Source organism: Osmerus eperlanus, chromosome 20, assembly GCF_963692335.1.
Source record: "Osmerus eperlanus chromosome 20, fOsmEpe2.1, whole genome shotgun sequence".
In the NCBI taxonomy this organism is placed as follows: Eukaryota; Metazoa; Chordata; class Actinopteri; order Osmeriformes; family Osmeridae; genus Osmerus; species Osmerus eperlanus.
Genome location: NC_085037.1, coordinates 8,549,721 through 8,572,498, shown reverse-complemented (window position 1 = coordinate 8,572,498; position 22,778 = coordinate 8,549,721). Strand labels below are relative to the sequence as shown.

The 22,778-nt window shown below is 51.1% G+C and overlaps 1 protein-coding gene across 1 annotated transcript; it reads left to right on the top strand.

Annotated features, from left to right (window-relative positions):
• Nucleotides 1–20,294: 20,294 nt before the first annotated feature.
• Nucleotides 20,295–22,087, top strand: LOC134006963 (schlafen-like protein 1; the record flags this gene model as incomplete). The annotated part of the gene is made up of 4 exons (XM_062446074.1): nucleotides 20,295–20,441; nucleotides 20,641–20,806; nucleotides 20,916–21,322; nucleotides 21,756–22,087. Coding segments are annotated over 4 exons (957 nt in total), but the record flags the coding sequence as incomplete, so codon positions are not given.
• Between the last annotated feature and the right edge of the window lie 691 nt (nucleotides 22,088–22,778).

Here is a 22,778-nt window from a genome sequence, read left to right as displayed (position 1 = left end):
CAACTTCACCAGACTGTGGCCTGTTTGGGATATTCCAGCGGCCAGACACTGCAGAGAAGGATCCAGACTGCAGGGTTAGGTTCCAGCCTCCTGCGTGGAAGTGTGAGCCGCCCCGGCTGGTCAGACTGCTCAATGTTCTCCTGAAGTCCCGCCCACCCCCCTGCCTCTTTCTCCCACTGGGTCTGTCTGCGGGTGGTGGTTCTGATGGTGTTGGGTGGTGGTTCTGTCGGCGCTGGGTGGTGGTTCTGTCGGCGCTGGCTGGTGGTTCTGATGGCGCTGGGTGGTGGTTCTGTCGGCGCTGTGAGGGTTCTGTGTGCCTGGGGATGATGGTTCTGGAACATTCAGCATGAGGTTCTGTCATGACAGATAATAAGTGAAGTGGTTGGCAATACTGTTGTTAGTCAAGCTAGTTACATCACAATATACATCATGTCTGGCAATGGTTTATATTTACTTGGCAATGGTATTTGTTTAAATTGACCATCACATATGATAGGTACATCCTACATTGAGAAAATGCACCAGAATCTAGCCTATGGCTAAAATAGCTCCGACCGAAAAAACCAATGGATTGGCTAGATAGCCAACGTTATTTTCATACTCACCATGCCGACCATGGAATCAAAAACACAGGAAACAACCGCCTTGTTGCCTTCATCTCATTCTCTCTCCATCTCCCTCTCTTCCTCCTGTCTTTCCCTCTTTCTTCTTTCTCCTCTCGTTTCCCTCTCTTTCTCTCCGTCTCTCTCTCTCTCTCCCCCCCCCCCGCTCTCCACTATGGTGTTTCTTCTAGCTTATCTGTCACATTGCTTAGGTGAGTCCTCTTTCTCCTGCTTTATTCATGACACGACGTTTAATAGTATTCACTCTGACACCGGAGTCTGCATCTCAAATTAAAATCCTCCAGGCAGAGTGTGTACTTGTGTATGGTGTGTGTGTCTGTATGTGGTCCGTTCCTGTGTGCGTCTGTGCGTTAGTGCATGTCTCTGTGTATGTGTGTCTGTTCTAATATGGGTGTGTTGGATGTCTACACTGAGGAGAAACGCTTTAATAATCTTGTATTCTTGCATGTGAAGTTCCTTTACTAGTCAACGCTACAATGCTTTTGCTTTTCGCATCGAGAAAACCTCCGGAGAGGTTTGTGTGTGTGCATGACTTTTTCTGCACATCGACAATTAGCAAAGTGTGATTGTGTGAGGTTCGTGATTGTCACTGGCAATCGCAACTGATGGAAAGGTGTGCTGTTCAAGAGTGCGTGGGTGTAGCTATGAGTGTGTGTGGCTGTGTGTGAGTTTGAAGCTTCGATAGACCGTTATTGGTTTGTGCATGAGCGCATGTCAACATATGTGGGTGGATAGGTACGTATCTTGAAGAGCTTTTTTCTGTTGAAATGTGTGGGTGTGTTTTTTATGTGTTTATCAGTATATTTCTGAATTCCTGTACGTGCTTTTGAGACACCAAGAGTAGGGGAGACAAAGATATTGATGTCTGCACCTAAGTTCCCTGGGGTAATCAATGCTCAAAGATGTCTCGACTGGAGGTCTATGTAGGGTCATTCATATTCTGCACTGATGAATGACTGCCTCTTCTCCTCTTCTCTTTTCTGTTCTCTTCTCCTGGTGCTGTTAATATGTGTTAATGATGATTGATGAGCATGGCTATTGCCAGCTCCCTTCTCATCACAGTAAAGAACAGAAAAACCTGTGGATTTACAAACACAGGTTCTATTTGAAGATTCCATCTGCTGTGTTCTCTGTACTCCATGTTCCGTCCTGACAGTGGGGCAGGAGGTGAACTGTCATCTATGGAACCGTATCCCCCCTCCCGCTGGCCCGCTCTTACCCAGCATGCAGCGGGGCCAGAGGTCGCTACGCTAACCACCCGGAGGAAGCGTGCGAGGAGGGCAGGGGGATGAGCAGGACGGAGGGAGCAGGGCGAGCGGTTCCTGTCCCCTCGACGCCACGCGTTGTTTTGATGTGGGGAGTTTGACTTTTAATGTTATGCAACTTTGAAGATGGTGTTTGAAGTTATGCATGAGTTGGACTCATTTCCAACTCTTACTGATTTGTTTTTTCTTTTCCGTTTTTTTTTTCTCTTCTTCCTGTTTCTCTTTCTCTTCTAGAGCCTTTTTTTTACACCAGAATCGCAAGTGTTGTGTTTGAAGTTAAGGAATGTTTCAAGGATGTCTGCCAAGGCGCTCGTTGTGGTAATGGTCTTTGCTGTGCTCATGGTCATAATTGTGTCTCACAATAGATTTTCTTCACCCTCCTCCAGCTGTGGGCTTTTGCTCTGTGTTCACTACTCTGCCTGACCCTTTCTCCCTTATGTTCTCCCTCTCCCTTCACATTTCCAGAACATTCTCCGAGTCTGTACATGCATCCATCCATCTCTCAATCACACCATCCATCCCTTAAAGTGCACCAGGCCCGAGCGTTGGCCAGTTCTGTTCCCGACACCCCGCCGCAGTCTCAAAGACAAAGCTTTTATCGTTATTAGAAGGCACCATTATCCCATTGTCGTCTGAAGTTGGGGCGAGTGGTTTGGATCTGTGTGATGTGCACTTTTAATGAGGCCCATTAAATCAAGTGGCAGTTCCTCACAAGAAAAGTTGGTGGTGTGTAATAGTTTCACCGCAAGCTTACATAAGCCCCTTTAATTCACAGCGCTCGGGCGCTCTTTCCGGGCAGTGCCGGGAGAAAGCTGCCTCACTTTGCCGCGAGGCACGCAACGGCAATTAGCCATCCTCTGGAGTCTTAATTAGGGAGCAACGCCGACCTGCAGACGAGAGCACGGGAGGACGGCACGTCGGTCAACAGCCAAACAAAAATAGATGAAAAAGTTGAGGCTCCAATTAATTACTGCCTCCAAATGAGCAGCGAGGTAGCGAGCCAGGCGAGGAGAACCACGGCGGAGGACGGCAAAGATGGTGCTCCCGCCACCAACGCCCACTGGATGGGGAGGACGCCACCGCGCTTTCTCAGATCCATCTCTTCTCCTGCTCGAATCTTTTCTCGTTTCTTCTCCTGCTCCTGTTTTCTGTTTCTCTGTCTGTCCATCTCCTCTCCTTCACTTTTCCCTCTCCCCCCTTCTCTCCTCTCCTCTCCTATCCTCCCATCCTCTTTCCTCCCCCTCTCTTCACCTCTCTTCTCCCCTCCTCTTCTCTCTCCCACCAGATACCAGGAAGAAAGGTGTTGATCATCTCGATGCCCCGAAGCGTTCCCACCAATGTGATCTGTGATCTGTGTCTGGTGTTCAATGTTTCCTAATGGAACACTGTGTAAGAGTGTCAGAGCCATTGTCTTAATGTGCCTGCGCTCCGTCTGGTTCATTTGCGCTCAGTTTGATCGAGATGTTCGCATCGGCTGTGTGTACAAAACATAGCAGTACAGTAAACTCCCTGCTTACTTTTCATACACGTACATGAGTCCATTCACACAAATTGGGTCAAATGTTGTTACAAAACACAATGTACTCCTTGACAAAAAACAGCAAACATTAGGGTTGGGGTTTGGGAAAGTACAAAGAGGATGAATATTTCTGGAGCGTGAGGTTGTGTGACAAGGTTAGTGGTGGGGATGATGATGGTGTTGATGCCAGTAATGGCCATAGCCTTCGTAAAAGTGTCTACAGGGAGCCTTGAATCCCAGAATGGAGGGCCTGATATCAGATTACTGCCTCGGACAACCAGAGCTACTCCCCGGTAGCTTTAATGAGATAAAGAGGACCCCAGTGCTTTATCAAGGGACTGAAGTGTGTAGGAGTGGGATATTGCATGGATGTGTGTGTGTGTGTGTTTGTAAGTCTGTCTGTCTGTCAGTGTGTGTTTGTGAGCTGCCGTCGAGGGCTTTTTAAAACCACAACCACAAAAAGCTTGTGGTTACACAACACAAACTCGGGCTGTATCGTGATGTCATTCATGCTCAACGTGACATCAACGACATTTCATCCAGTCTGCTTTGAATTCATTTCATATTCCTTTTCATCGCTACAGACAACGTGTTAGCGATGCTGTAGCGTCTGCACAGCACCTAAAGGGTTTTGCATATTTGCAAATAAGTTGTGTGTTCTATCTTCGACAGACCTTGACAGCTGACATTGCCAGAGTGTCTACGCTCGCTCGCGTGAAGGAGGCGATGCGTATTTGCATGGACGTGTAAATTAGCCAATGCATCTTTGTGTACGTGTTTTCCGTTGGCATGCAGGTTTAAATTAGCCAGTGTGTCTCTGTGTGTGTGTGTGTGTGTGGTTGTGTGTGGGGCGCTGCGAGGACTGGGCATGGTGCCAGTCCCTAAGTGACAGCACCCCCTCTCGTTGGCGTATCTCCGTCTCTAAGACTAATGGCACAGAGAGAATCAATTACCACCCTCGTGCTGGTGATATGCCAGGGCTGGTGGGGGGGGGGGGGGGGGGGGGGCAGGAGGGGTTGTAGTGGAAGATTAACCCTCAGTGTGCCAGGCTGACACCCCCAATCCCCCGGTACCCGCTCACCCCTCCCCCACCCTGGCCGATTGGCCCTTCCCTGCTCATCCATTGACTGTCTCACGTTGAAGGGGCGCCACGCCCTCCTCTCCTCTTCCCACTCAGCCCCGCCCGCCAAGGAGGGCTCTGCGGAGCACCGCGGAGGAGCAGGAGCCCGTTCCAGACGCTCCTGGAAGCCACAAACCGACCACTCCATCAAGGCGGGGCTGGATTCCGCAGTATCAGGACCTGGAAAGATACTTGAACCACTGGTGAGAAGCAGACATTCCTCAGACCGGTCCTAAGCCCTGACCTTGGCAAGGAGGCAAGGAGGGAAGGAGGCAAGGAGGCAAGGAGGGCGGGAAGGAGGGAACGTGTGGAGGAAGGAAGAAGGGAAGGAGAATGTGGCCATGAGTAACACATTTCCAGTTCTTTGCTGAGTAACGTTCCCATGAGTAAATCAGGACACATTTCCAGACTGGTTTCCATGAGAACGGTAGAGGCCCGCCCTATGTGCTGCAGTCAGTCCAAGATGTTTGTCACACTTCACAGACACCCTCTGCCCTGAGTGGCGCCCCTGACCACAACCTCCGGGTACACCTCAACACGTCTACGGTCTGGAACTAGAGTGAAGCAACTCCATAGAAAACCACATCACAACCTCAAAGTGTTTGCCTGTAGATACAGGGCAAGTTCTTACAAGTTCATAAAGAGCGACAAGGGCCTTCAAACAGCTTGACTGCAGCCCGGCCTGTTCGACAGCCCCGCCATCAGAGCTGCACTGCAACTCAGCTCTCTCTGTCTCTCGCTCTCTCTCGCTCTATTGCGCTCGCTCGCGCCCTCTTTCTCTACCCTGATCTCTCGAGCTGAGTCTTCAAATGATCCATCAAACAGATGAGAATCTCATGCTCCTCCACGACTTCAAACAGCCCAGACTGCTACAAGAGAGACAGAGACGACGGGGGAAAAGAGTGAGAGGGGGGGAGGGGAGGGAGGGAGGGGGGAGAGACGGAACAGAGAGAGCCTGTTGAAACGGATAGATAGAGAGAGAGAGAGAGAGAAGAGAGAGAGAGAGAGAGAGAGAGAGAGAGAGAGAGAGAGAGAGAGAGAGAGAGAGAGAGAGAGAGAGGAGAGAAGAGAGAGAGAGAGAGAGTGAGAGAGAGAGTAGAGAGAGAGAGAGAGAGAGGAGGGGAAAAGGTTAAGATGGGGAAGCAGTCAGGGGAAGACAGAGAGAGACCAGAGAGAGAGAGGAGAGAGAGAGAGAGAGAGGGGGGAGGGGGAAGAGAGGGGAGGAGAGAGAGAAGCTGTAAGAATTTGACAGCTGCCCAAACTCATCTTCCACTCCGAAGAGCTCCTCTGTGTATGTGTGGCAGGAAAACAAGCAGCTTTCTTGGTGTTACTGTTAATGTTATTGGCTCTCAGTCACACAGCCTGACTTCCAAAAACTCCTCTGTTAAAATGCACAATAGCCCAGAACATTTCACAGTCTAGACATGGTTAAAGGCATGTTTGAGGTCTGGCCAAAAAGGACTGTAAAGACGAACACACAGGTCCATATCCATCTCTTTATCTCTTCTTGTTATTCCCATCCCCCCTTTCCTTAATCAGTCTGTGGAGCCGTCATGCCTTCTTGGTCCCAGAATGCACCTGTTCAGACTGAAGACTATAGGTGGGTGGTCTGAAGGATCTTGTCTTTATTTGGTTTCTTGGAGACTCTGGTATCAGGTGTGTTTGAGCTGGCCTGAGCCTGACACATGGGGGCATGTGACAGTGATGGACCAAAGCAGAACTCAAAGACAGAATGACTCCCTGCCACACTATCACAGGGCGGAGGGCCTGGGCGGCCATCTTGGAATGTTGAGGTGCCCCATCTCAGTGTGTCACCCACCTTCTGTCATACCTCAGCCCTAGTCCTGGGGGTGACCACCTGCGGTGGAGGGTGCATTATCACCCCTGGTAGGGACCGGGGTCTGATGGAGGCCTGACTCACCAGACCTCAGGTTCCTCCAACTCAGGTCTGAGGGTGACCAGTTATGATTTTAATGGGATGTTGAGAGCAGTGTTTTTTAAGGCTTCGGTTGAAAACCAAACTCTCTGGAGATTCCAATGGGGTGAGATGTTACACACTCATTGCCTGAGCAGTCATTGCGGTGTCGCCTCACACACTGACTAGAACATGCACACACACAAGTGCGCAGTCACACAAACACACACACCAGCCTTAATGACAGGCTGCAGATTGCCTTTCCACAGGGGGTGTCAGGGAGAAATACATAGTTGACCACAGGCAGCTCTAGAACAAGGGGACATCCCAGGCTACAGACAGACAAGCTACAGACACAGCCAGGCTACAGACACAGCCAGGCTACAGACACAGCCAGGCTACAGACAGACAGACAAGCTACAGACAGACAAGCTACAGACACAGCCAGGCTACAGACACAGCCTGGCTACAGACAGACAGACAAGCTACAGACAGACAAGCTACAGACACAGCCAAGGCTACAGACACAGCCAGGCTACAGACACAGCCTGGCTACAGACACATCCAAGCAATGCGGTATCAGTACACTGTATACTGTATCAGACTCCCAACAGTTAGTCCAAAGTAATAAGAAGTAGGAAGTTTGAGATGTGTATTTGCAATCAGAGTTTCATTCCCTAACTTTTTGTGTGCATGTTATGGTGTGAGTGTGTGTGTGTGAATGTGTGTGTATGTGTGTGTGTGTGTATGTGTGTGTGTGTGTATGTGTGTGCGAGCAAGCGAGAGTGAGCGCTGTTGGATCCCCACCCAGGGGAAAACACAGCAGCATCTCATTCCACATGAAAAGGCCTCAGCTTGCGGGAGAACTGTTTGTGTGGAGAGCAGAGGCTCTTCTGCCCCCCCCCCCCCCCCACCCCACACACACACACGTCCCACGAAACCCCTCCCCAAATAAATAAGAATTTTTGATTACAGTAACCGGGCCATAAATTATGCAGGCCGGCCGAGGATGATGATGTGATAAAAGACGGCCCCTTTTAACCTTTTCCTCCCGACAGAAGAATAATCCACGACTAGGACACTCCCCCTCCTTATCTCAACCTCCCCCCCCTCTCCCTCCATTCTCTCCCTTCCTTCTCCCCTTCCTTTCTCTCTTTCTCCCCCCTTTCTTTCCCTTTCTCCCTCTCTGTATCGTTCCTCTCATCCTCTTCTTCCTCTCCTTCTCACTCCGTACTGGCTTGATGGGCACATGTGGAAAGGAAAGGTGAGAGATGAGTCTGGGAGATGGGGGTGGGGTTCCAGGATGAAGGGGGAGGAGGCCCTGGGGGGACTCTCACTGTGGGTGAGTGGGTGTCAGCGCTGCACACGCCCTCCCCTGCGCTCTTTCATGTGGAGGCACTGGAAATAGTAGATTCCAAGTAACTTTGTCCTCTCGTACTATTTCCGTGGCGGTTCCGATTTCTCCCGCCGCTGTGTGTGTGTCTGTGGGGTGTGCGGAGGGAAAGGAGGGAGTGCGTACTGGTGCCGGGGGAGGAGGGGGAAGGGGGAGGGGAGGAGGAAGAGAGGCAAGGCCGGGGGAAAGCTGTTGATGTCGGGTTCGATCAGTATGGCTGCTGGGAGCATCTTCGTAGGAGAGCAGAGCGCCACATTCAGAGTGCCAGGATGCTAATGTGTTCCCCTGTAACACTATGCACATCCCCACCCCCAGTACCACACGCACACACACAGGCACGCACTCTCACACACACAAACTCACACACACACACACACACACATTAATACACACACACTCGCACTGATATAATATGTGCACACACTTCCTCGCACAAATACACCGATATGCACATGCGCACACACGCTCGCAAACACACTCTTGCACAAACACGCGCACACACAAAAATCATCACACACACAAAACTCAGGCACACACATGACACAAAACAAATACACTAAGTGCCTTGTAAACAAAGATATAAAAATGTACAAACATTTTCTTACACATGCAAATATGCACACACAGTTTTACGCACTAGACAAAATGCTATAGAGCCAAACAGAGCCCCTTGCACATGTTTGGTATACACAAACAGACACATGCACATATAAAAGAGACTGACACACATACACACACACACAAACACAGGCATCTACTCATGCACTCTAGGCAATTTGGCACCTTTCCAAATCCCAAATCCCATACAATGAGCCATTGTAGTTAGCTGAGTTAATGAGCTCAATATGCCCTCCTCAGGAATGTGTGAAAATGGGCCCGTTCTAGTGTGTGAATGCCCTCTTTCCCACACTCTTAAAGGGCCAGTGGCCCCTGCTGAACATGACTGGCATACAGAGCAACGTCCCAAAGGGTGGCGTGGGTGTGCGTGCGAGGAACGAGAGGGCACACTGGCCAGCACCCAAAACCTACAAGGTCTGAACGCGGGCGAGGTGGAGGAGGGCAGCGCTGGCAGTCCGAGGTTAAGCATCTACAGGACCAGCTGGGCGCCATGAGCCGTGATTAGAGGAGGAGAGAATCGCAGAAGCAGCCGCAACCTCGGAACCACTTAGATGTACGAGCCAACGAGCCTGTTGAAGAGGGGGGGGCAGCATGCCAGGAGGCTAATGCTAGGCTACAGGTGGCAGAGGTGTGTGTGTGCCTGTGTGTATGTGTCTGTGTGTGTGAGAGAGAGAGAGAGAGAGAGAGAGAGAGAGAGAGAGAGAGAGAGAGAGAGAGAGAGAGAGAGAGAGAGAGAGATGGTGTATGCGTGTGCGGAGGGGTCTGGCTGTTGTTGTGTAATGGCCATCTTTGTATCATTCCTCCAGCTCGTTCAACACACAACACTTTGGCATTCTGTACTGTTGACGTAACAACTGTTATCTTATTGGCCCGGGACAGGCAGATAGTTGTCCTCATGTTGAATAATTTGCATGAAATCATTAGCATTACAGTAAAGGGGAGGACTGGAAGGAACTCCATGAGTACATGATGCACCTCATTAATTGCTTTCCTTGTTGCTTGACGTAGGAAAATTCTCCTCTATCCCTTTTAGATCAAGGCTTCCAGAGGAACTGCCCCAATTGAAATGGAAATGTTTTAACATGCTGTTGAAAAGATCTCCATTATTATTGGAGCAGACAGCGAATTGGCAGGATACTGAGCCAGCTGGACCTATCTGGGGTCTGGTTCTGATTCCCCTGCCCTCCTCCCTGGCTCTCAGAGTTATTACCCTAATGATTGGTGGTCCTGACCTGGTAGAACCCCAGCCCCTGGGAGGTCCAGAGTCCGGGGTCAGCACCGCCCGGGTCTTCAGAACCAACCCCGCTGAGAGGAGGAGTGTGGAGATGGGAAGAGAATAGAGAGGGGTTTGAGAGTAGGAGAAAGAGGGGAGGTGAGGGAGGTGAGGAGGGAGGGAGGAGGTAGGACGTCATTGGGATGAGTGGGGGGGATGGTCGGAGGGAACTAAAGGAGAGAGGGGGCAGTTGAGAGAGGGAGGGGAGAAAAGAAGAAGAGGTGGGAGAGGTGAGAGAGTCGGGAGGCAGAACGAGAGAGAGAGAGACAAGAGGGCAGAGGGAGAAGAGTGAAAAGATGTAGGAGGAGGGGGTGGCGGGGGGGGGTGGAGAGGCTGTGGGGAGTGTTGGCAGAGAGCCTCCCCAGTTAAAGAGCAGGCTGCACGGTGTCAGCTGGGAAACAGTAGGGGGTCACATTGTTTCCATCACCTCGTAGAAGCACCTGTGTGTCTGCTGGTGACGACGCGGTTAGTCATGCCGACACTGGTGCCCGGACCCACCCCTGCCCTCCCCTCAGGAACCACAGACAGCGATATGTTTGTGTGCGTGTGTATGTGTGTGTGTAAGTGTGTGTGTGTGTGTAAGTGTTTGTGTGTCTAAGTGTGTGTGTGTGTGTAAGTGTTTGTGTGTGTGTGTGTGTGTGTGTGTGCGTGTGTGTGAATGCAGCTTGATCTCTCTCTCCCTCTGGGGTGGCAGCGGGCCCCAGGCTGGTCTGGGTGGGCCCCTGAGGCGAAGCCCCCAATCAGTGTGGACGAACACAGCAGGGCCCCGTCGTCAAAGCCAAGCCACAGGACATGATGAAGAAAAACCTCCTCTTCACAGACCCCACACTGCTCCTCACATCTCTGCTTGTGTGTGTGTGTTTGTGTGCGTGCATGTTGACTGCAGATTACATGTCTGTGTGTGTTTGCATGAATCGAAAGATACGGCGATGATTATAATGTTTCTGTTTGTGTGTTTGATGGTAGGTATCAGCTGTCTCTAATGGTCACATGGCGACTATTACCGGATTCTACACCCCTGGGTGCCAAACCTGTGTCTGCATGACTGCTTCTGCTGTTGTGGGATGATGGTTTATCTATATAGTGTGTGTGTGTGTTCCTCCATTTCTCCTTCATGTCCTCCTGTCGGAGTCTAAGCCTCTCTGTCTTCCATCCACGGACACCCACCCTGGCAGACAGGAGGGCAGATGGGGGGGGCAGTGGGAGGCCCCGGGGTCTGGTTGTCACACAGCTGGGCACCCGGGCCCAGGTTCCTTGGGCTCCCTTGGCACAGTGAGGGCCTTGCCACTGGGGGGTTGGAAGGAAGGAGGGAGAAGGGTGAAAGAGGATTCGGGGGAGGAGGGTGGGGGGGTGGGGGGGTGACGAAGATGTCTCTCTCTGTCAAAAATAACCCTGTCACAAGAATTTGGTGCACAGTTTCCTTCCAGGCATCTGCGCACAGAATCACTCCTGTGTTTTTGTCCCCCGTGGCAGTGAAACTGACTAGAAGATGCTGCAGAGGTCGAGAAGTACTGAGGGCTGGGCCACACACACACACACACACACGCATACACAGTCACTCAAAAACACACACATGCACACTCTCAGACTCTCACAGATGCTCACGCACGCTGCTGCTTGTGCAAGTGGAGTTTTGACTTCTTCAACATCACAGCATCTGTCTAGAGCATGTCTTTGCTCTGTGCAGTGGGGGTCTCTCTTCAGTTGTAATTCTTAATTCGATTCAGATTTTGTTATATTGCATTGTATTCTGTTCTAGTCTTTTCTAGCCTAGTTTGTTTCATTCAGTTCTATGCTATCCTATTCTGACACCTTCTGCTGGGTTGTGAGCTTTGCCTCTGCATAAGTATTAGCCGTTAACCATATCTCCCCTGCTCACTCCCCAGAGCTTTACCAAAGAACAGGGATTAATATCAATTATGGACGGGTGGGAAAAGTTCCCTGCCAAGTGCCAGAGTCTTAATAGGGACATGTGTAAGCCATTAGCTCAACACTGCTCGTCACACAGAGAATATGAGAAAGAGAAAGAGAGCGAGAGAGAAGAGAGAGAGAGAGAGAGAGAGAGGAGAGAGAGAGAGAGAGAGAGAGAGAGAGAGAGAGAGAGAGAGAGAGAGAGAGAGAGAGAGAGAGAGAGAGAGAGGGAGAGGGTCCTTGGAGAGGAGAAAAATGCTTTTTTAACTCTCTTAGTCAAAGCAACTCTTGCCCCTTTGAAATGTGAAGACAGGCTTGATGAGGGTAAGCCTATACCCAAACTTCTCTCTTTCTTCTTTCTTTCCCTCTGACTTTCACTCTCACTCATACTTTCTCTTTATCCCTCTCCTTCTCTCCATCTCGCTCTCTCTCTCTCCATCTCTCTCTCCATCTCTCTCTCTCTCACACACACACACACACACACACACAGCTTTCTACTTCCTGGTTCCCCCACAGTTCTGAGTGTATGCGTCAACTCTGACCAAACCGGGAGACGTGTGTGTCACAGATCCTGGCTTCTGCCTGAGCTCTGGGCTTGTGCAGGGAGATCACAATCTCTGCTGCTGTCACCAGGCTGTCTACACCAGCCTGTCTACACCAGCCTGTCTACACCAGCCTGTCTACACCAGGCTGTCTACACCAGCCTGTCTACACCAGCCTGTCTACACCAGCCTGTCTACACCAGCCTGTCTACACCAGGCTGTCTACACCAGCCTGTTTACACCAGCCTGTCTACACCAGCCTGTCTACACCAGCCTGTCTACACCAGCCTGTCTACACCAGGCTGTCTACACCAGCCTGTCTACACCAGCCTGTCTACACCAGCCTGTCTACACCAGGTAGTCTACACCAGCCTGTTTACACCAGGCTGTTTACACCAGGCTGGAGAAGAAGCAGAGAAGAAGCCCTACAGGATGAGCCGTCCCACCAGTCCTCCCCCCCGGTCTCTGCTCTTGCTCTCTTCCAGGACAGAAGGTCTCTACAGCTCTCCCTCCATTGCCCCACCTGCCTTTTTCCTTCCTCTCACTCTCACCTCTCTCAACTATGTGATGGTAAAATGGTACATTTCAATCTTTCTTCCTTCCTTTCTCTCTCTTCATGCCATTTGAGATGTTGCGTAGACCGCCTCCATGTAATTTTGAGCAAAATAGGCAGTCAGTTGGCCAGCCATCCCACCAGCCAGCCAGTCTGTTATCCAGCCAATCAACCAGCCAGCCAGCCAGTCTCCAAGAATCATCTTAGAGCACTCTTCTAATCAGGGTGCATTGCCTCAGACAGTAAGATCCACTGTGGCCAACCCCTTTTTAGGACAGCCAAGACTCTTCATTATGCAACAAAGGGATGGGTAACTCTCCAGCCCTCACAGGAAACCCATGAAGCCACACCACACTGCTACACAGCACCATTGTGTGGGCGCATGAGCCTTTGTCTTCGCTGTTGTGTTTGTGCGCGCGTGTTGTGTTTGTGCGTGTTGTGTTTGTGCGTGTTGTGTTTGTGCGTGTTGTGCGTGTTGTGTTTGTGCGTGTTGTGTTTGTGCGTGTTGAGTTTGTGCGTGTTGTGTTTGTGCGTGTTGTGCGTGTTGTGTTTGTGCGTGCTGTGCGTGTTGTGTTTGTGCGTGTTGTGTTCCAGTGCGTGCCTGCGTCTCCTTTTGCGTCACACAGCACCTATTGTTCCGTATCTCTCCTCTTCCCCCTCCCTCTCTCTCTCTTTCTCTTTCTCTCTCTCTTTCTCACTCTCTCTCTCTCTTTCCCTTCTCTCTCTCTCAGTCACTCTGTTTCTCTCTCTCTCTCCCTCTCTCTCCACAACGCTGTGAGTGAGGTTGGAGGCGGGAGTGAAGGGGATCCAAGGATGTCTTGTTGAGGGGGACAGGGAGATGGTGGGTTCCTGGGCTTGTCGGGGAGGAGTGGAGGGGGCCGGGGGGGGGGGGGGGGGGGGAAGACGGCGGGTAGAGAGGGGGGAGGTGAGGTGGGACCGCCTGAGCAGACTCCTCGGAGCCGGACGCTCAGCTCCGATTATAGTGGCGGGGGACCACAACGAGACGTTGCCTCGGCAACCCCGGCAACCCCGGCAGCCCTGCCCGTAAATCACGTCGCCAGGGTCCTTAGTGGCGCCCTGTGTGTCCCATCACATTGTCCCCTGTGCCTGTGGTCAGGACACACATGTACTCAGGCATCAGGTCAGTCGGGTTAGTATGGCGTGCTCCTACATACTCACCTCCATCTGTGGTGACCTGCCTCCAACCTTTACACTTCCAGACAGGTTGAAGACATGTTAGATCCCAAGAGTTTTTTGGGAGTAATGCATTTTAAGCATTTTTTCGAAGTCTTGTGGTTGTTCTCCTGGTGTCTGGAACAGCCTCCCTCCGCTTGAGATCTGAACCCCGTTGAAGTGCTTGAGATGCAGCCTGTCTCCGCCCAGTGCCCATCCTCACCCGGCCCACCTTGCCGGGTATCGGAGTCAGTGTCCGTCTGGCTCCGGTGTCCTGCGCCCTCTCTCGCCGCCCTGTGCCACCCTGTGGCATCTGCTAGCCTTGCCAGACTCTCCCAGACTCCCTCCCTCCTTCGCTCTCTTTCCCTCTCTCGTTAGCATGCGGGTGGCCGCTCTCTTTCGCCGCGCGCAAGGTCACGGGAGACGAAAGGTCGCCAAAGTGCACCGGAGTGGGACAGAGTGAGCCGGGGAGGGAGAGATGCGCTATTAGCATTCACAGGCTCCCCGAGCGTCCCTAAATATTTCAGCACCTCCAGCTGCTTGATGTTGGAGCAAATCACCAGAGAGTCTCGCCCGCATGCCTATCCGCATTGCCTCCCCCCCCCCCCCCTCTTCGTGCCCGCCCCCTCCCCCCTGTCTACCCCCCCCACCCCACCCCCTCTGCGTGCCCGCCCCCTCCCCCCTGTCTACCTCCGCCCCCCCCCCCCCCCTCTCCGGAGCGCCGGCTCATCCAGGCCTGATCACTAATTCATGTGTTTATTTATTATTTCATCGTCTCCGTCTGAACCCGAGAGCAGACGTCTCGTTGTGAGAGGAGTCATTAATTCATTAAAGCGCTTCTCTTGCCTTACCTCTTCCTCCTTTTCTGATTCGGTATGTATCCCTCTGTCTCTCTGTCTCTCTGTCTCTCTGTATCTCTGTCTGTCTGTCTCTCTCTCTATATCTATCTATATATATATATATCATCTTTCATTTATTTATTTATCTATGTATCTGTCTACCAATCTGTCTGTCTGTCTAGCTATCAACCGTCTCTCTCGTTCTCTCTCTTTTGATCTTTCTCTCCTTCTGTCTGCCTTCCTCTTTTCCCGCTCTCCTTTCTCTTTCTTTCTTTCTTTCTTTCTTTCTTCTCTCTCTCTCTCTCTCTCTCTCTCTCTCTCTCTCTCTCTCTCTCTCTCTCTCTCTCTCTCTCTCTCACTCATCTTGTCTCTCTCTCACTCTCTCTCTCCCCTTCATTCTCTTTCACTGCCATCCCATACTCTGTCTCCCTCTCCAATCATGTGTCCCAATTTCTCAACCCCACCTTCCCTTCCTCCAAGTGTCCCTAGAGCTCACAAAGGTTGAGGGATAGATTCTCAATGGGAAGGAAAAATAGAGAGTGGAGCTGAAAGCTGGTGTCAGGAGATCCAGTCAGTCCGACCAAGCATCCTACCTTATCTTTTGAACCGTGATCGATACGATCCCTGGAACCTTGGAGAAACTCGGAGGAGAAAAATACAATATGCACCACCTTTCCCTCTAGCCCGAATCAAATCAAATCAACATTTATTCGTATAGCCCTATTTACACGCAAGCATGTCACAGAGGGCTTCACACACGAATCCCCCCCGCCGCCCCACCCCTCACTCTACCTCTCTCTCTCAAATGTCTTCTCATTCTCTACCGATTCCTCCTCTCCCTGCCAAACCTGCGGTGAACTCTGGGTGGGTGGTGGTTGAGTGAGGTGGAGTGGGCATGGGGGAGAGTGGGGAGGTTGGGTTTAAGAGGGGGGGATGGTGACAGGGAGGGCTCCTCTGTCAGAGGAGACATTTACAACCAGGGTCGCCTGAGTTTACCAGGAACATAACAGGCGTTCAAGCATTCCGAAGCTAAAAGAGAAGGTCCGAAATGTGTTTTTTACTATCAGAGACAGCAGCGAGGCAAAATTGCAAATTGTTGTCTGACATTCATAAAGTGTGTCAGGGTTTTGAAGAGTCATATCCAGCTAGATATAGTTTTGCCACCACTTTCTTACAGAGTGAAAGTTTCAAAGTGAAAAAAACATTTAGTCGTTCCGGTTGTTTTGTATGAACAGCTAACCATACCACTTGGAGAGGAAGAACATACACATGATTAGAGCTTAGAAAACCTGCAACCCGCAATTATAGTAAACATAACCTTTTTTCCATTCCTGTGTGTTTCCCTGTGTGTGAATGTATAGGTATACTGTAGGTGCTCATGCATGGGCAGTTCTAGGCACAGGCAACCTAGGCGAAGTCTAGGTCATTTGGTGTTTCTGTGTCCATGTGTGTGTATTGTTTTGTGCATGTATGTGAGAACCATAGTGAATGTGTACATGTGTGTGTGTTTGGGTTAGTACACGCACATTTGTGTTTGCAAGTGTGTATACATGGGAGAACCCTAGAGAGTGTGTACGTGTGTGTGTACAGTACAGTGTGTATACATATGTGTGTTGATGTGTATACGTCTGTTTGTGTGTGAATGTGTGTGGGGTGGAGTGTGTGTACACACGTGTGTGTGTGTGTGTGTGTGTGAATGTGTGTACACGTGTGTGTGTGTGTGTGTGTGTGAATGTGTGTACACGTGTGTGTGTGTGTTGCTGTGCGATCCTCAGGGAGAGACCCTTAGGTTCTGGCTGCTCCCTGCTCTAGAGGTTATGTATGAGAGCAAGCCCTCCTAGGTTCTGGCGGGCCTGTCTGGGTTATTAATGACAGCGATAGACCGGACCTCACACACTCCATCACACTGTGCCTTACACACTGCATGCTCATCTAGCACTCTGACACCTGGCACCCTCGCCACCAACCTGGGCCCCGCAGAGATGGAGGGAGGGGAAGGAGGGATGGGGGAGGCAGAGAGGAGGGAGGGGAAGGAGGGATGGGGGAGGCAGAGAGGAGGGAGAGGAAGGAGGGATGGGATGGAGTCGAGGAAGGATTGGAGGCCTCAGGGAGGAAAGGGGGTACATGGGAGGAAGGAAGGATTGAGGGACTAGGATAGCAGGAAGGAAAGAAGGAAGGAAGGAATGAAGGAAGACAGGAAGAAGAGAGAAGTATAAGAAAGAGGGAATGAATCCCACGGAATGGGAGGGATGAGTCTAACGAGGAGGTAGAGATTGGCTATCAGCAGAAAGGAGAAAAGAGTAATAGAGAGAAAGAAAGAGCTGGCGGAGGGGGAAACAAATGATGGGAGGGAGAGAAATGAACGGAAGACAGAATGAAAAGAGAACGGAGAATGGAGTGGAGGACAATCCTCATATTTCATCCCCTCATCTATGAGTCGGTGTGCTGGATCTCCGAAAATCAGACCTGATGTTGTCTCAAGGAGGCTCAGACAGCTTACAGCTCAGGAAATGATGGGAGGAGGATGCGCAGGGATAGAAGAAAGCGGAGAGAGAGACAGTGACAGAGGGAGAGGGAGAAGGAGGAAGAGAGAGGGAGAGAGAGAGAAAGGCAGATAGGGTGTCAGGCAAAAACAGCAACACAAAAGGACAAAAGACTGATGGCAAAAGAGTGAACCTTCGGGAGAGAGTGGGAGGGTGAAGGAGAGCCGTCCGGTCGGACGGACAGACTGACGCGAGGACGGAGCTGTTCTAAGACGTCCTCAGAGCTGGATGTGTGTGTCCTTCACCCCCCTCCCACAGGACTCCCATCAGTACGCCATCTCCCCTCCTTCTCTCTCCTCCTCCCTCCCTCTTTCTCTCTCTCTCTCTCTCTCTCTCCACCCCCTCTCTCATTAAAACTGTACGCCTCAGCTTCTAATTAAATCCCACTTGAAAGTCTTAAAAGTCAGGCTCAGATTGATTCAATTTGCATTTCTGAACAGGGAACATTGCCTAAAAGGATTAATAAATTGGTTGAAAATGCCTCTTTTTGCAATGTGCTGTTGTTGCTTGTAAGACAACACCAGTCCGAAAACTACACTGCCTCCTTCGTTTCTTTCTTCCTTTCTGTGGTCCTTTCATTCAGGCACTTAAACACTCACTCACACACACACACACACACACACACACACACACACACACACACGCACATGCACATGTGAATACACACATACATACGCACACACAAGCATGAATGTACATACACAAACACACAGGCTGGCACACACACACACACACACCACACATCTGCTCTGTGGCTCCACCCTTTAGTCATCAATGGAATTCAGACTGTTCAAAAACGTTGTGTCCTTAAAAGAAGAGAGCACAAACACACACACACACACACACACACAAACACACACACACACAAACACACACACACACACACACACAAACAGGCACACAATCACACTCACAGGAAAAACACACACAGGCATGCACAGGCACACACACCCCACACACACATACTTGTTGGCAGACATCCAAATTTCAGCTGAACGTGATGGAGGTACAAGGCAAAAAAGGGAGGGAGAAAAAGAAAGAGACAGGGAGAGAAAGAGCGAGGAAGAGGGGGGAGAGGGAGAGACAGACAGACAGACAGTGGGAGAAAAAGAGAAGAAGAGGGAAGGAGAAAGAGAGAGGAAGAGAGAGAAAGATGCCCAAATGAGGCGTATGGGGGATTATAGAGCAAAGGAAGATTGGCATGAAGAACCTCAGTGAAGCTGACTTGCTGTTGATGACTCACTCCGGGTGATAATATGTGAGGTGCAGCGGTACTGGAGGAGAGGAGCGGCCACGGGTCACTGCCTCTCTCTCTGTTTCTCTCTCTCTTTCTCTCTCTCCTTGTCTCTCTCTCTTTCTCTCTCTCCTTGTCTCTCTCTCTCTTTCTCTCTCTCCTTGTCTCTCTCTCTCTCCTTGTCTCTCTCTCTCTTTCTCTTTCTCCTTGTCTCTCTCTCTTTCTCTCTCTCCTTGTCTCTCTCTCTCTCTCTTTCTCTCTCTCCTTGTCTCTCTCTCTTTCTCTCTCTCCTTGTCTCTCTCTCTTTCTCTCTCTCCTTGTCTCTCTTTCTCTTTCTCTCTCTCTTTCTCACTATCTAGGGTTTGGGGACATAGCTAACAAGCTAGCACTGCCCCTGTCCACTGTGAGGAGTCCATATCAGTATAATTATGCAGGATAAATTGTCTATTCATGGATATCCCATTAAATGAGAAAGCGGTTATCTGTGTCTGATCATTTGTGCTGTCCAGCTTTAGCTGCCCATCTGAACCCCAAGTAGAAAGCAGAGTCTGCGGTAAAGGATATGGCTGTGGTCCGGCGAATGCTCGTCTAATTAAACATCTATTAAGCAAAACAATACCACCACAAAGGATCTTTGTGCTTCTAATTATTCAGCACATGGCTGTCATTAAAGTTTCCTTACATGCTAAGCAGGTGCACTTATGGGTGTGTGGTTAGGGGGGCCATGAGAGGAGGGTCACTGATGAGGCACGTCGGTGTGGGCTGACACCTAGTTCAGGACATCCAGAGCTTCATGTGTCTAAGTACTTCACTCAAGAAGTCCGGTGCAGCTGTTTGCCTGGAGCAACACTGACCTTCGGTGGTCATTCAATGTATTGCATTTGAACCACTGTAAGGTAAGTACATCACTGAGTGTGCATTCCATCATTTAGACAATGGATAGTCTAGAAAAGATGACACCCTGAAGCTAACATATTTTTTTTGAATTTCTAAATAATTTGTCGCTTCTGATTCCGTTTGAGGTGTCATAATGTAGCGCAATGTCACAATTAGCTGATGTGAGAAAACAGTCCAAGGTTTACTGGCAAAGCTTGAGGAAGAAGCCTGAGGGTTTCAGCAGGGAGGACCAACACTGCTCATGTAAGGTCACCGGTCACTAATGCTACCTCCAAGACTAGCTTTATCTTCACCCTATCACAGCGCTGTGCAGGGGTTGACACAGATGAAATGTGTCATTGTCATCCATGTGTTAGTGACGCTCCCCTGCCCAGCCTGAAAGCTTTGACAGATCTCTGTTTTGATCAATCTTGACTCTGTGATTAATCAAGGGTTCTTATATTCATCTATCAAGTCAGCTTGCCAACTCCCTCTGGTTCTTCCCAGAGTCTCTGTGCTGTCAAAGGCATAATGTGTCTAACAGAATAGAAGATTCAGCTGTTGCTGTCAAACATTACATCTCAAATTTTTACCCCCCCCCCAGGTCTGGGTGCCTCCTCCTTACTCCCCAGCCCACTAGCCCCCCAACCTGGACCCAGAATGACCCATCGTCGGCCAAAAGGTCAGAGGTTGAAAGGGAGGAACGTGGACTGGGACGATGACATCACAAGTGGGATTGAGCAGGTCGGGACCTCCTCTCGCCCCCCTCCTCCCAGCAGCCCTGGTGGGGGCCAGTGGGAGGACCCCAGGACGGTGATGGAGGACCAGGAGGAGCGTGAGCCGGGGCATGACGCTGGCCCTGACCCTGGTGGGGGCGGCAGGTCAGGGGGGTGCAGAGGGGCCGCTGGGGGCTCAGAGCGGGGGAGACATGTGGAGCGAGGCGGGGCTATCCCTTCAGGAACTCAGCCACAGTCCAGCCATGCACGGCCTCCGAGAGGAAGGCTGGCCCAGAACAGGACCGGCAAACAGGGCAAGCATGCACAAGTAGGAATGTGGAGAAAGGGGAGAGGGTTGGGAAAAACCATAACAGTAGGTAGTAAGGTGGAGTAAAAGGAGGATGGTGACAGTAATGGTGGTGATGAGGATGGTGAAGATGATGATGATTCGGATGAGGGTGAAAGTGAAGAAGATGATAAAGAGGATAGTGATTGTGTTCCCCCCGCCCCTCCGTGCTCTCCCACAGGCCTCTGACCTCAGAACGTTCCCCCTTGACACCAACCCTCCGGGCGTGTCGGGCACCCAGTCGGAGAGCGCCATCAGCGGCCAGGAGATCACTGGCGGCGAGTGCCTCTTCTACGGGGCCAACGTGGGAACTGAGAACCGCAACGTGGAGTTCAAGAGAGGAGGAGGTGAGAGGAGAACCGGGGGGGGGAGCGTCCAGGCGACACAACGGGGATCACGCGACACAATATGACAAATGACAAACGCAAACCCCCAAAACGAAACCCTGCTCTCCAGGGGAGTACCTGCGCTCCTCGTTCCGCGGCCACCTGCGCCGCTACGCCTGCGCCTTCCTCAACAGTGGCGGCGGCAGCCTGCTGGCCGGCGTGGACGATGACGGCGTGGTGCAGGGCCTCCACTGTGACCACCGTCAGGAGGACCGGGCCAGGCTCCTGGCGGACTCCGTCCTCAAGGGCTTCCACCCCCCGCTGCTGCCCCACAGCTACAGCCTGGACTTCCTGCCTGTGCTGCGGCCCGGCCCGGAGGGCCGCGACCTCAAGGTGCTGCGACTGACCCTGCGGCCCCCGCCGGCCCCCGCCCTGATGGGGCTGTACCAGACAGACCTGGGGGAGGTGTTCCTCCGGAGGGATGGCAGCGTGGAGGGCCCGCTGTCGGCCAGTGCCATCCAGGAGTGGGCCAGACAGGTAGGACTGACCTAGAACAGTTCTGCCTACTGCATCCAACCTCTCCTAACCCAAACCCCATTGTACACACGCTTCACTAACCCAAACCCTTATTGTATATAAGCTTTGCTTACTAAGCCTAATCCTTCTGTGGACAACCTTTACTAAACCTAACCCTAACTGTTTTGTTCACAACCTTTAACTAAACCTGTCCAACTTGGAAGGAACAAAAATACATTCTTCAATTTCATTCGTTCATATGACAATAAACTCACTAACCAACTCGCTTGTCCAATACGGGACATAGAACGCTTCCTGAATCTAAACCTACTGAGGATTTGAGACACTTGTGAAGCTTATCTTACTTCTCGGTGCTTTGTGAGGTGTAGTGAGGTTCAGTGACCTGTCTCTCCCGTTCTCTAGCAGGCTCTTCTGAGTGTCTCTTGTGTTCCAGAGGTGGAGTGTGGAGCTGAGTCGTCTGCAGCAGCATGTGGAGGTGTTGCTGTCAGAGCAGAGGCTGCTGCTGCTGGAGACACGACAACAGAGGCAGATCATAGCAGACCTGCACAGCTCTCAAACACAGGCACAGGCCCAGCCATGGCCACTTGTCGTTCCAGACCTCCGGAGAGATGGATCGGGGAAGGCGAGATCCTCGAACCGGGTGGTCTCCAGCGTTTGCAGGTTGATGTGATTGGTCATTTCAGCCAATTGTCTAAACATGCCCCTGTCTCCAGAGTCGCAAGTTGTTGTGATTGGTTGGTTTAACCAATCTACCAATCATTTGACTATGGGATCCTCACTGTAGTAAAGTAGAGACATCAAAGACATCTTGTTGGCTCTTTTTTTATCATCCTCTCTTCTGTCAACACATCCGTTTTGTGTGGGTGTCATCAAGTTTGAATCAGAAATAAACACATTTCAAACCATTTCCTTGTGTAAGTGAAGCATTGCACTGCTTTAGAAATTGCATTGCAGTGTGGCAGTACAGACAGCAGGTGGCAGTAGAGATGTTACTGCTGTTGAAGTGAAACTACTGTTTCACCTTTCTTTCCCTCCTTCCTGCACAGTTAGACTGAGTGAAGGCAATGCCCACTCAATGGTGATTAAGGGTTCCGAGGATGAGTCACAAGGAGGGAGTGGGAGGAGGGGGAGAATGGAGAGAATGGAGGGAAGAGTTGAAGGGGGGCGGAGAGAGAGAAAGAGTGAGAGGATGAAAAGGAGACAGAGGTGGAGAGAGAGAGAAAGAGAGAGAGACCGAAAAATTGGGAGAGAAAAAGAGCTAGTGAGGGGGTGAAGGGGAGGCAGAGAGAAGGGACAGAGAGAGAGAGACTCAGACAGAGAAAGAAAGAGAGTGTGTGTTGGGGAGGGCTGGGGGCGGTTGCTTACATTACCTCCAGGTGTCCTCTCACGTTGCTAGGAGTCTGACACAGTCCTGCTGTCTGTCCCTCCATAAATCTGCCCAATGTTCTAAATGGCT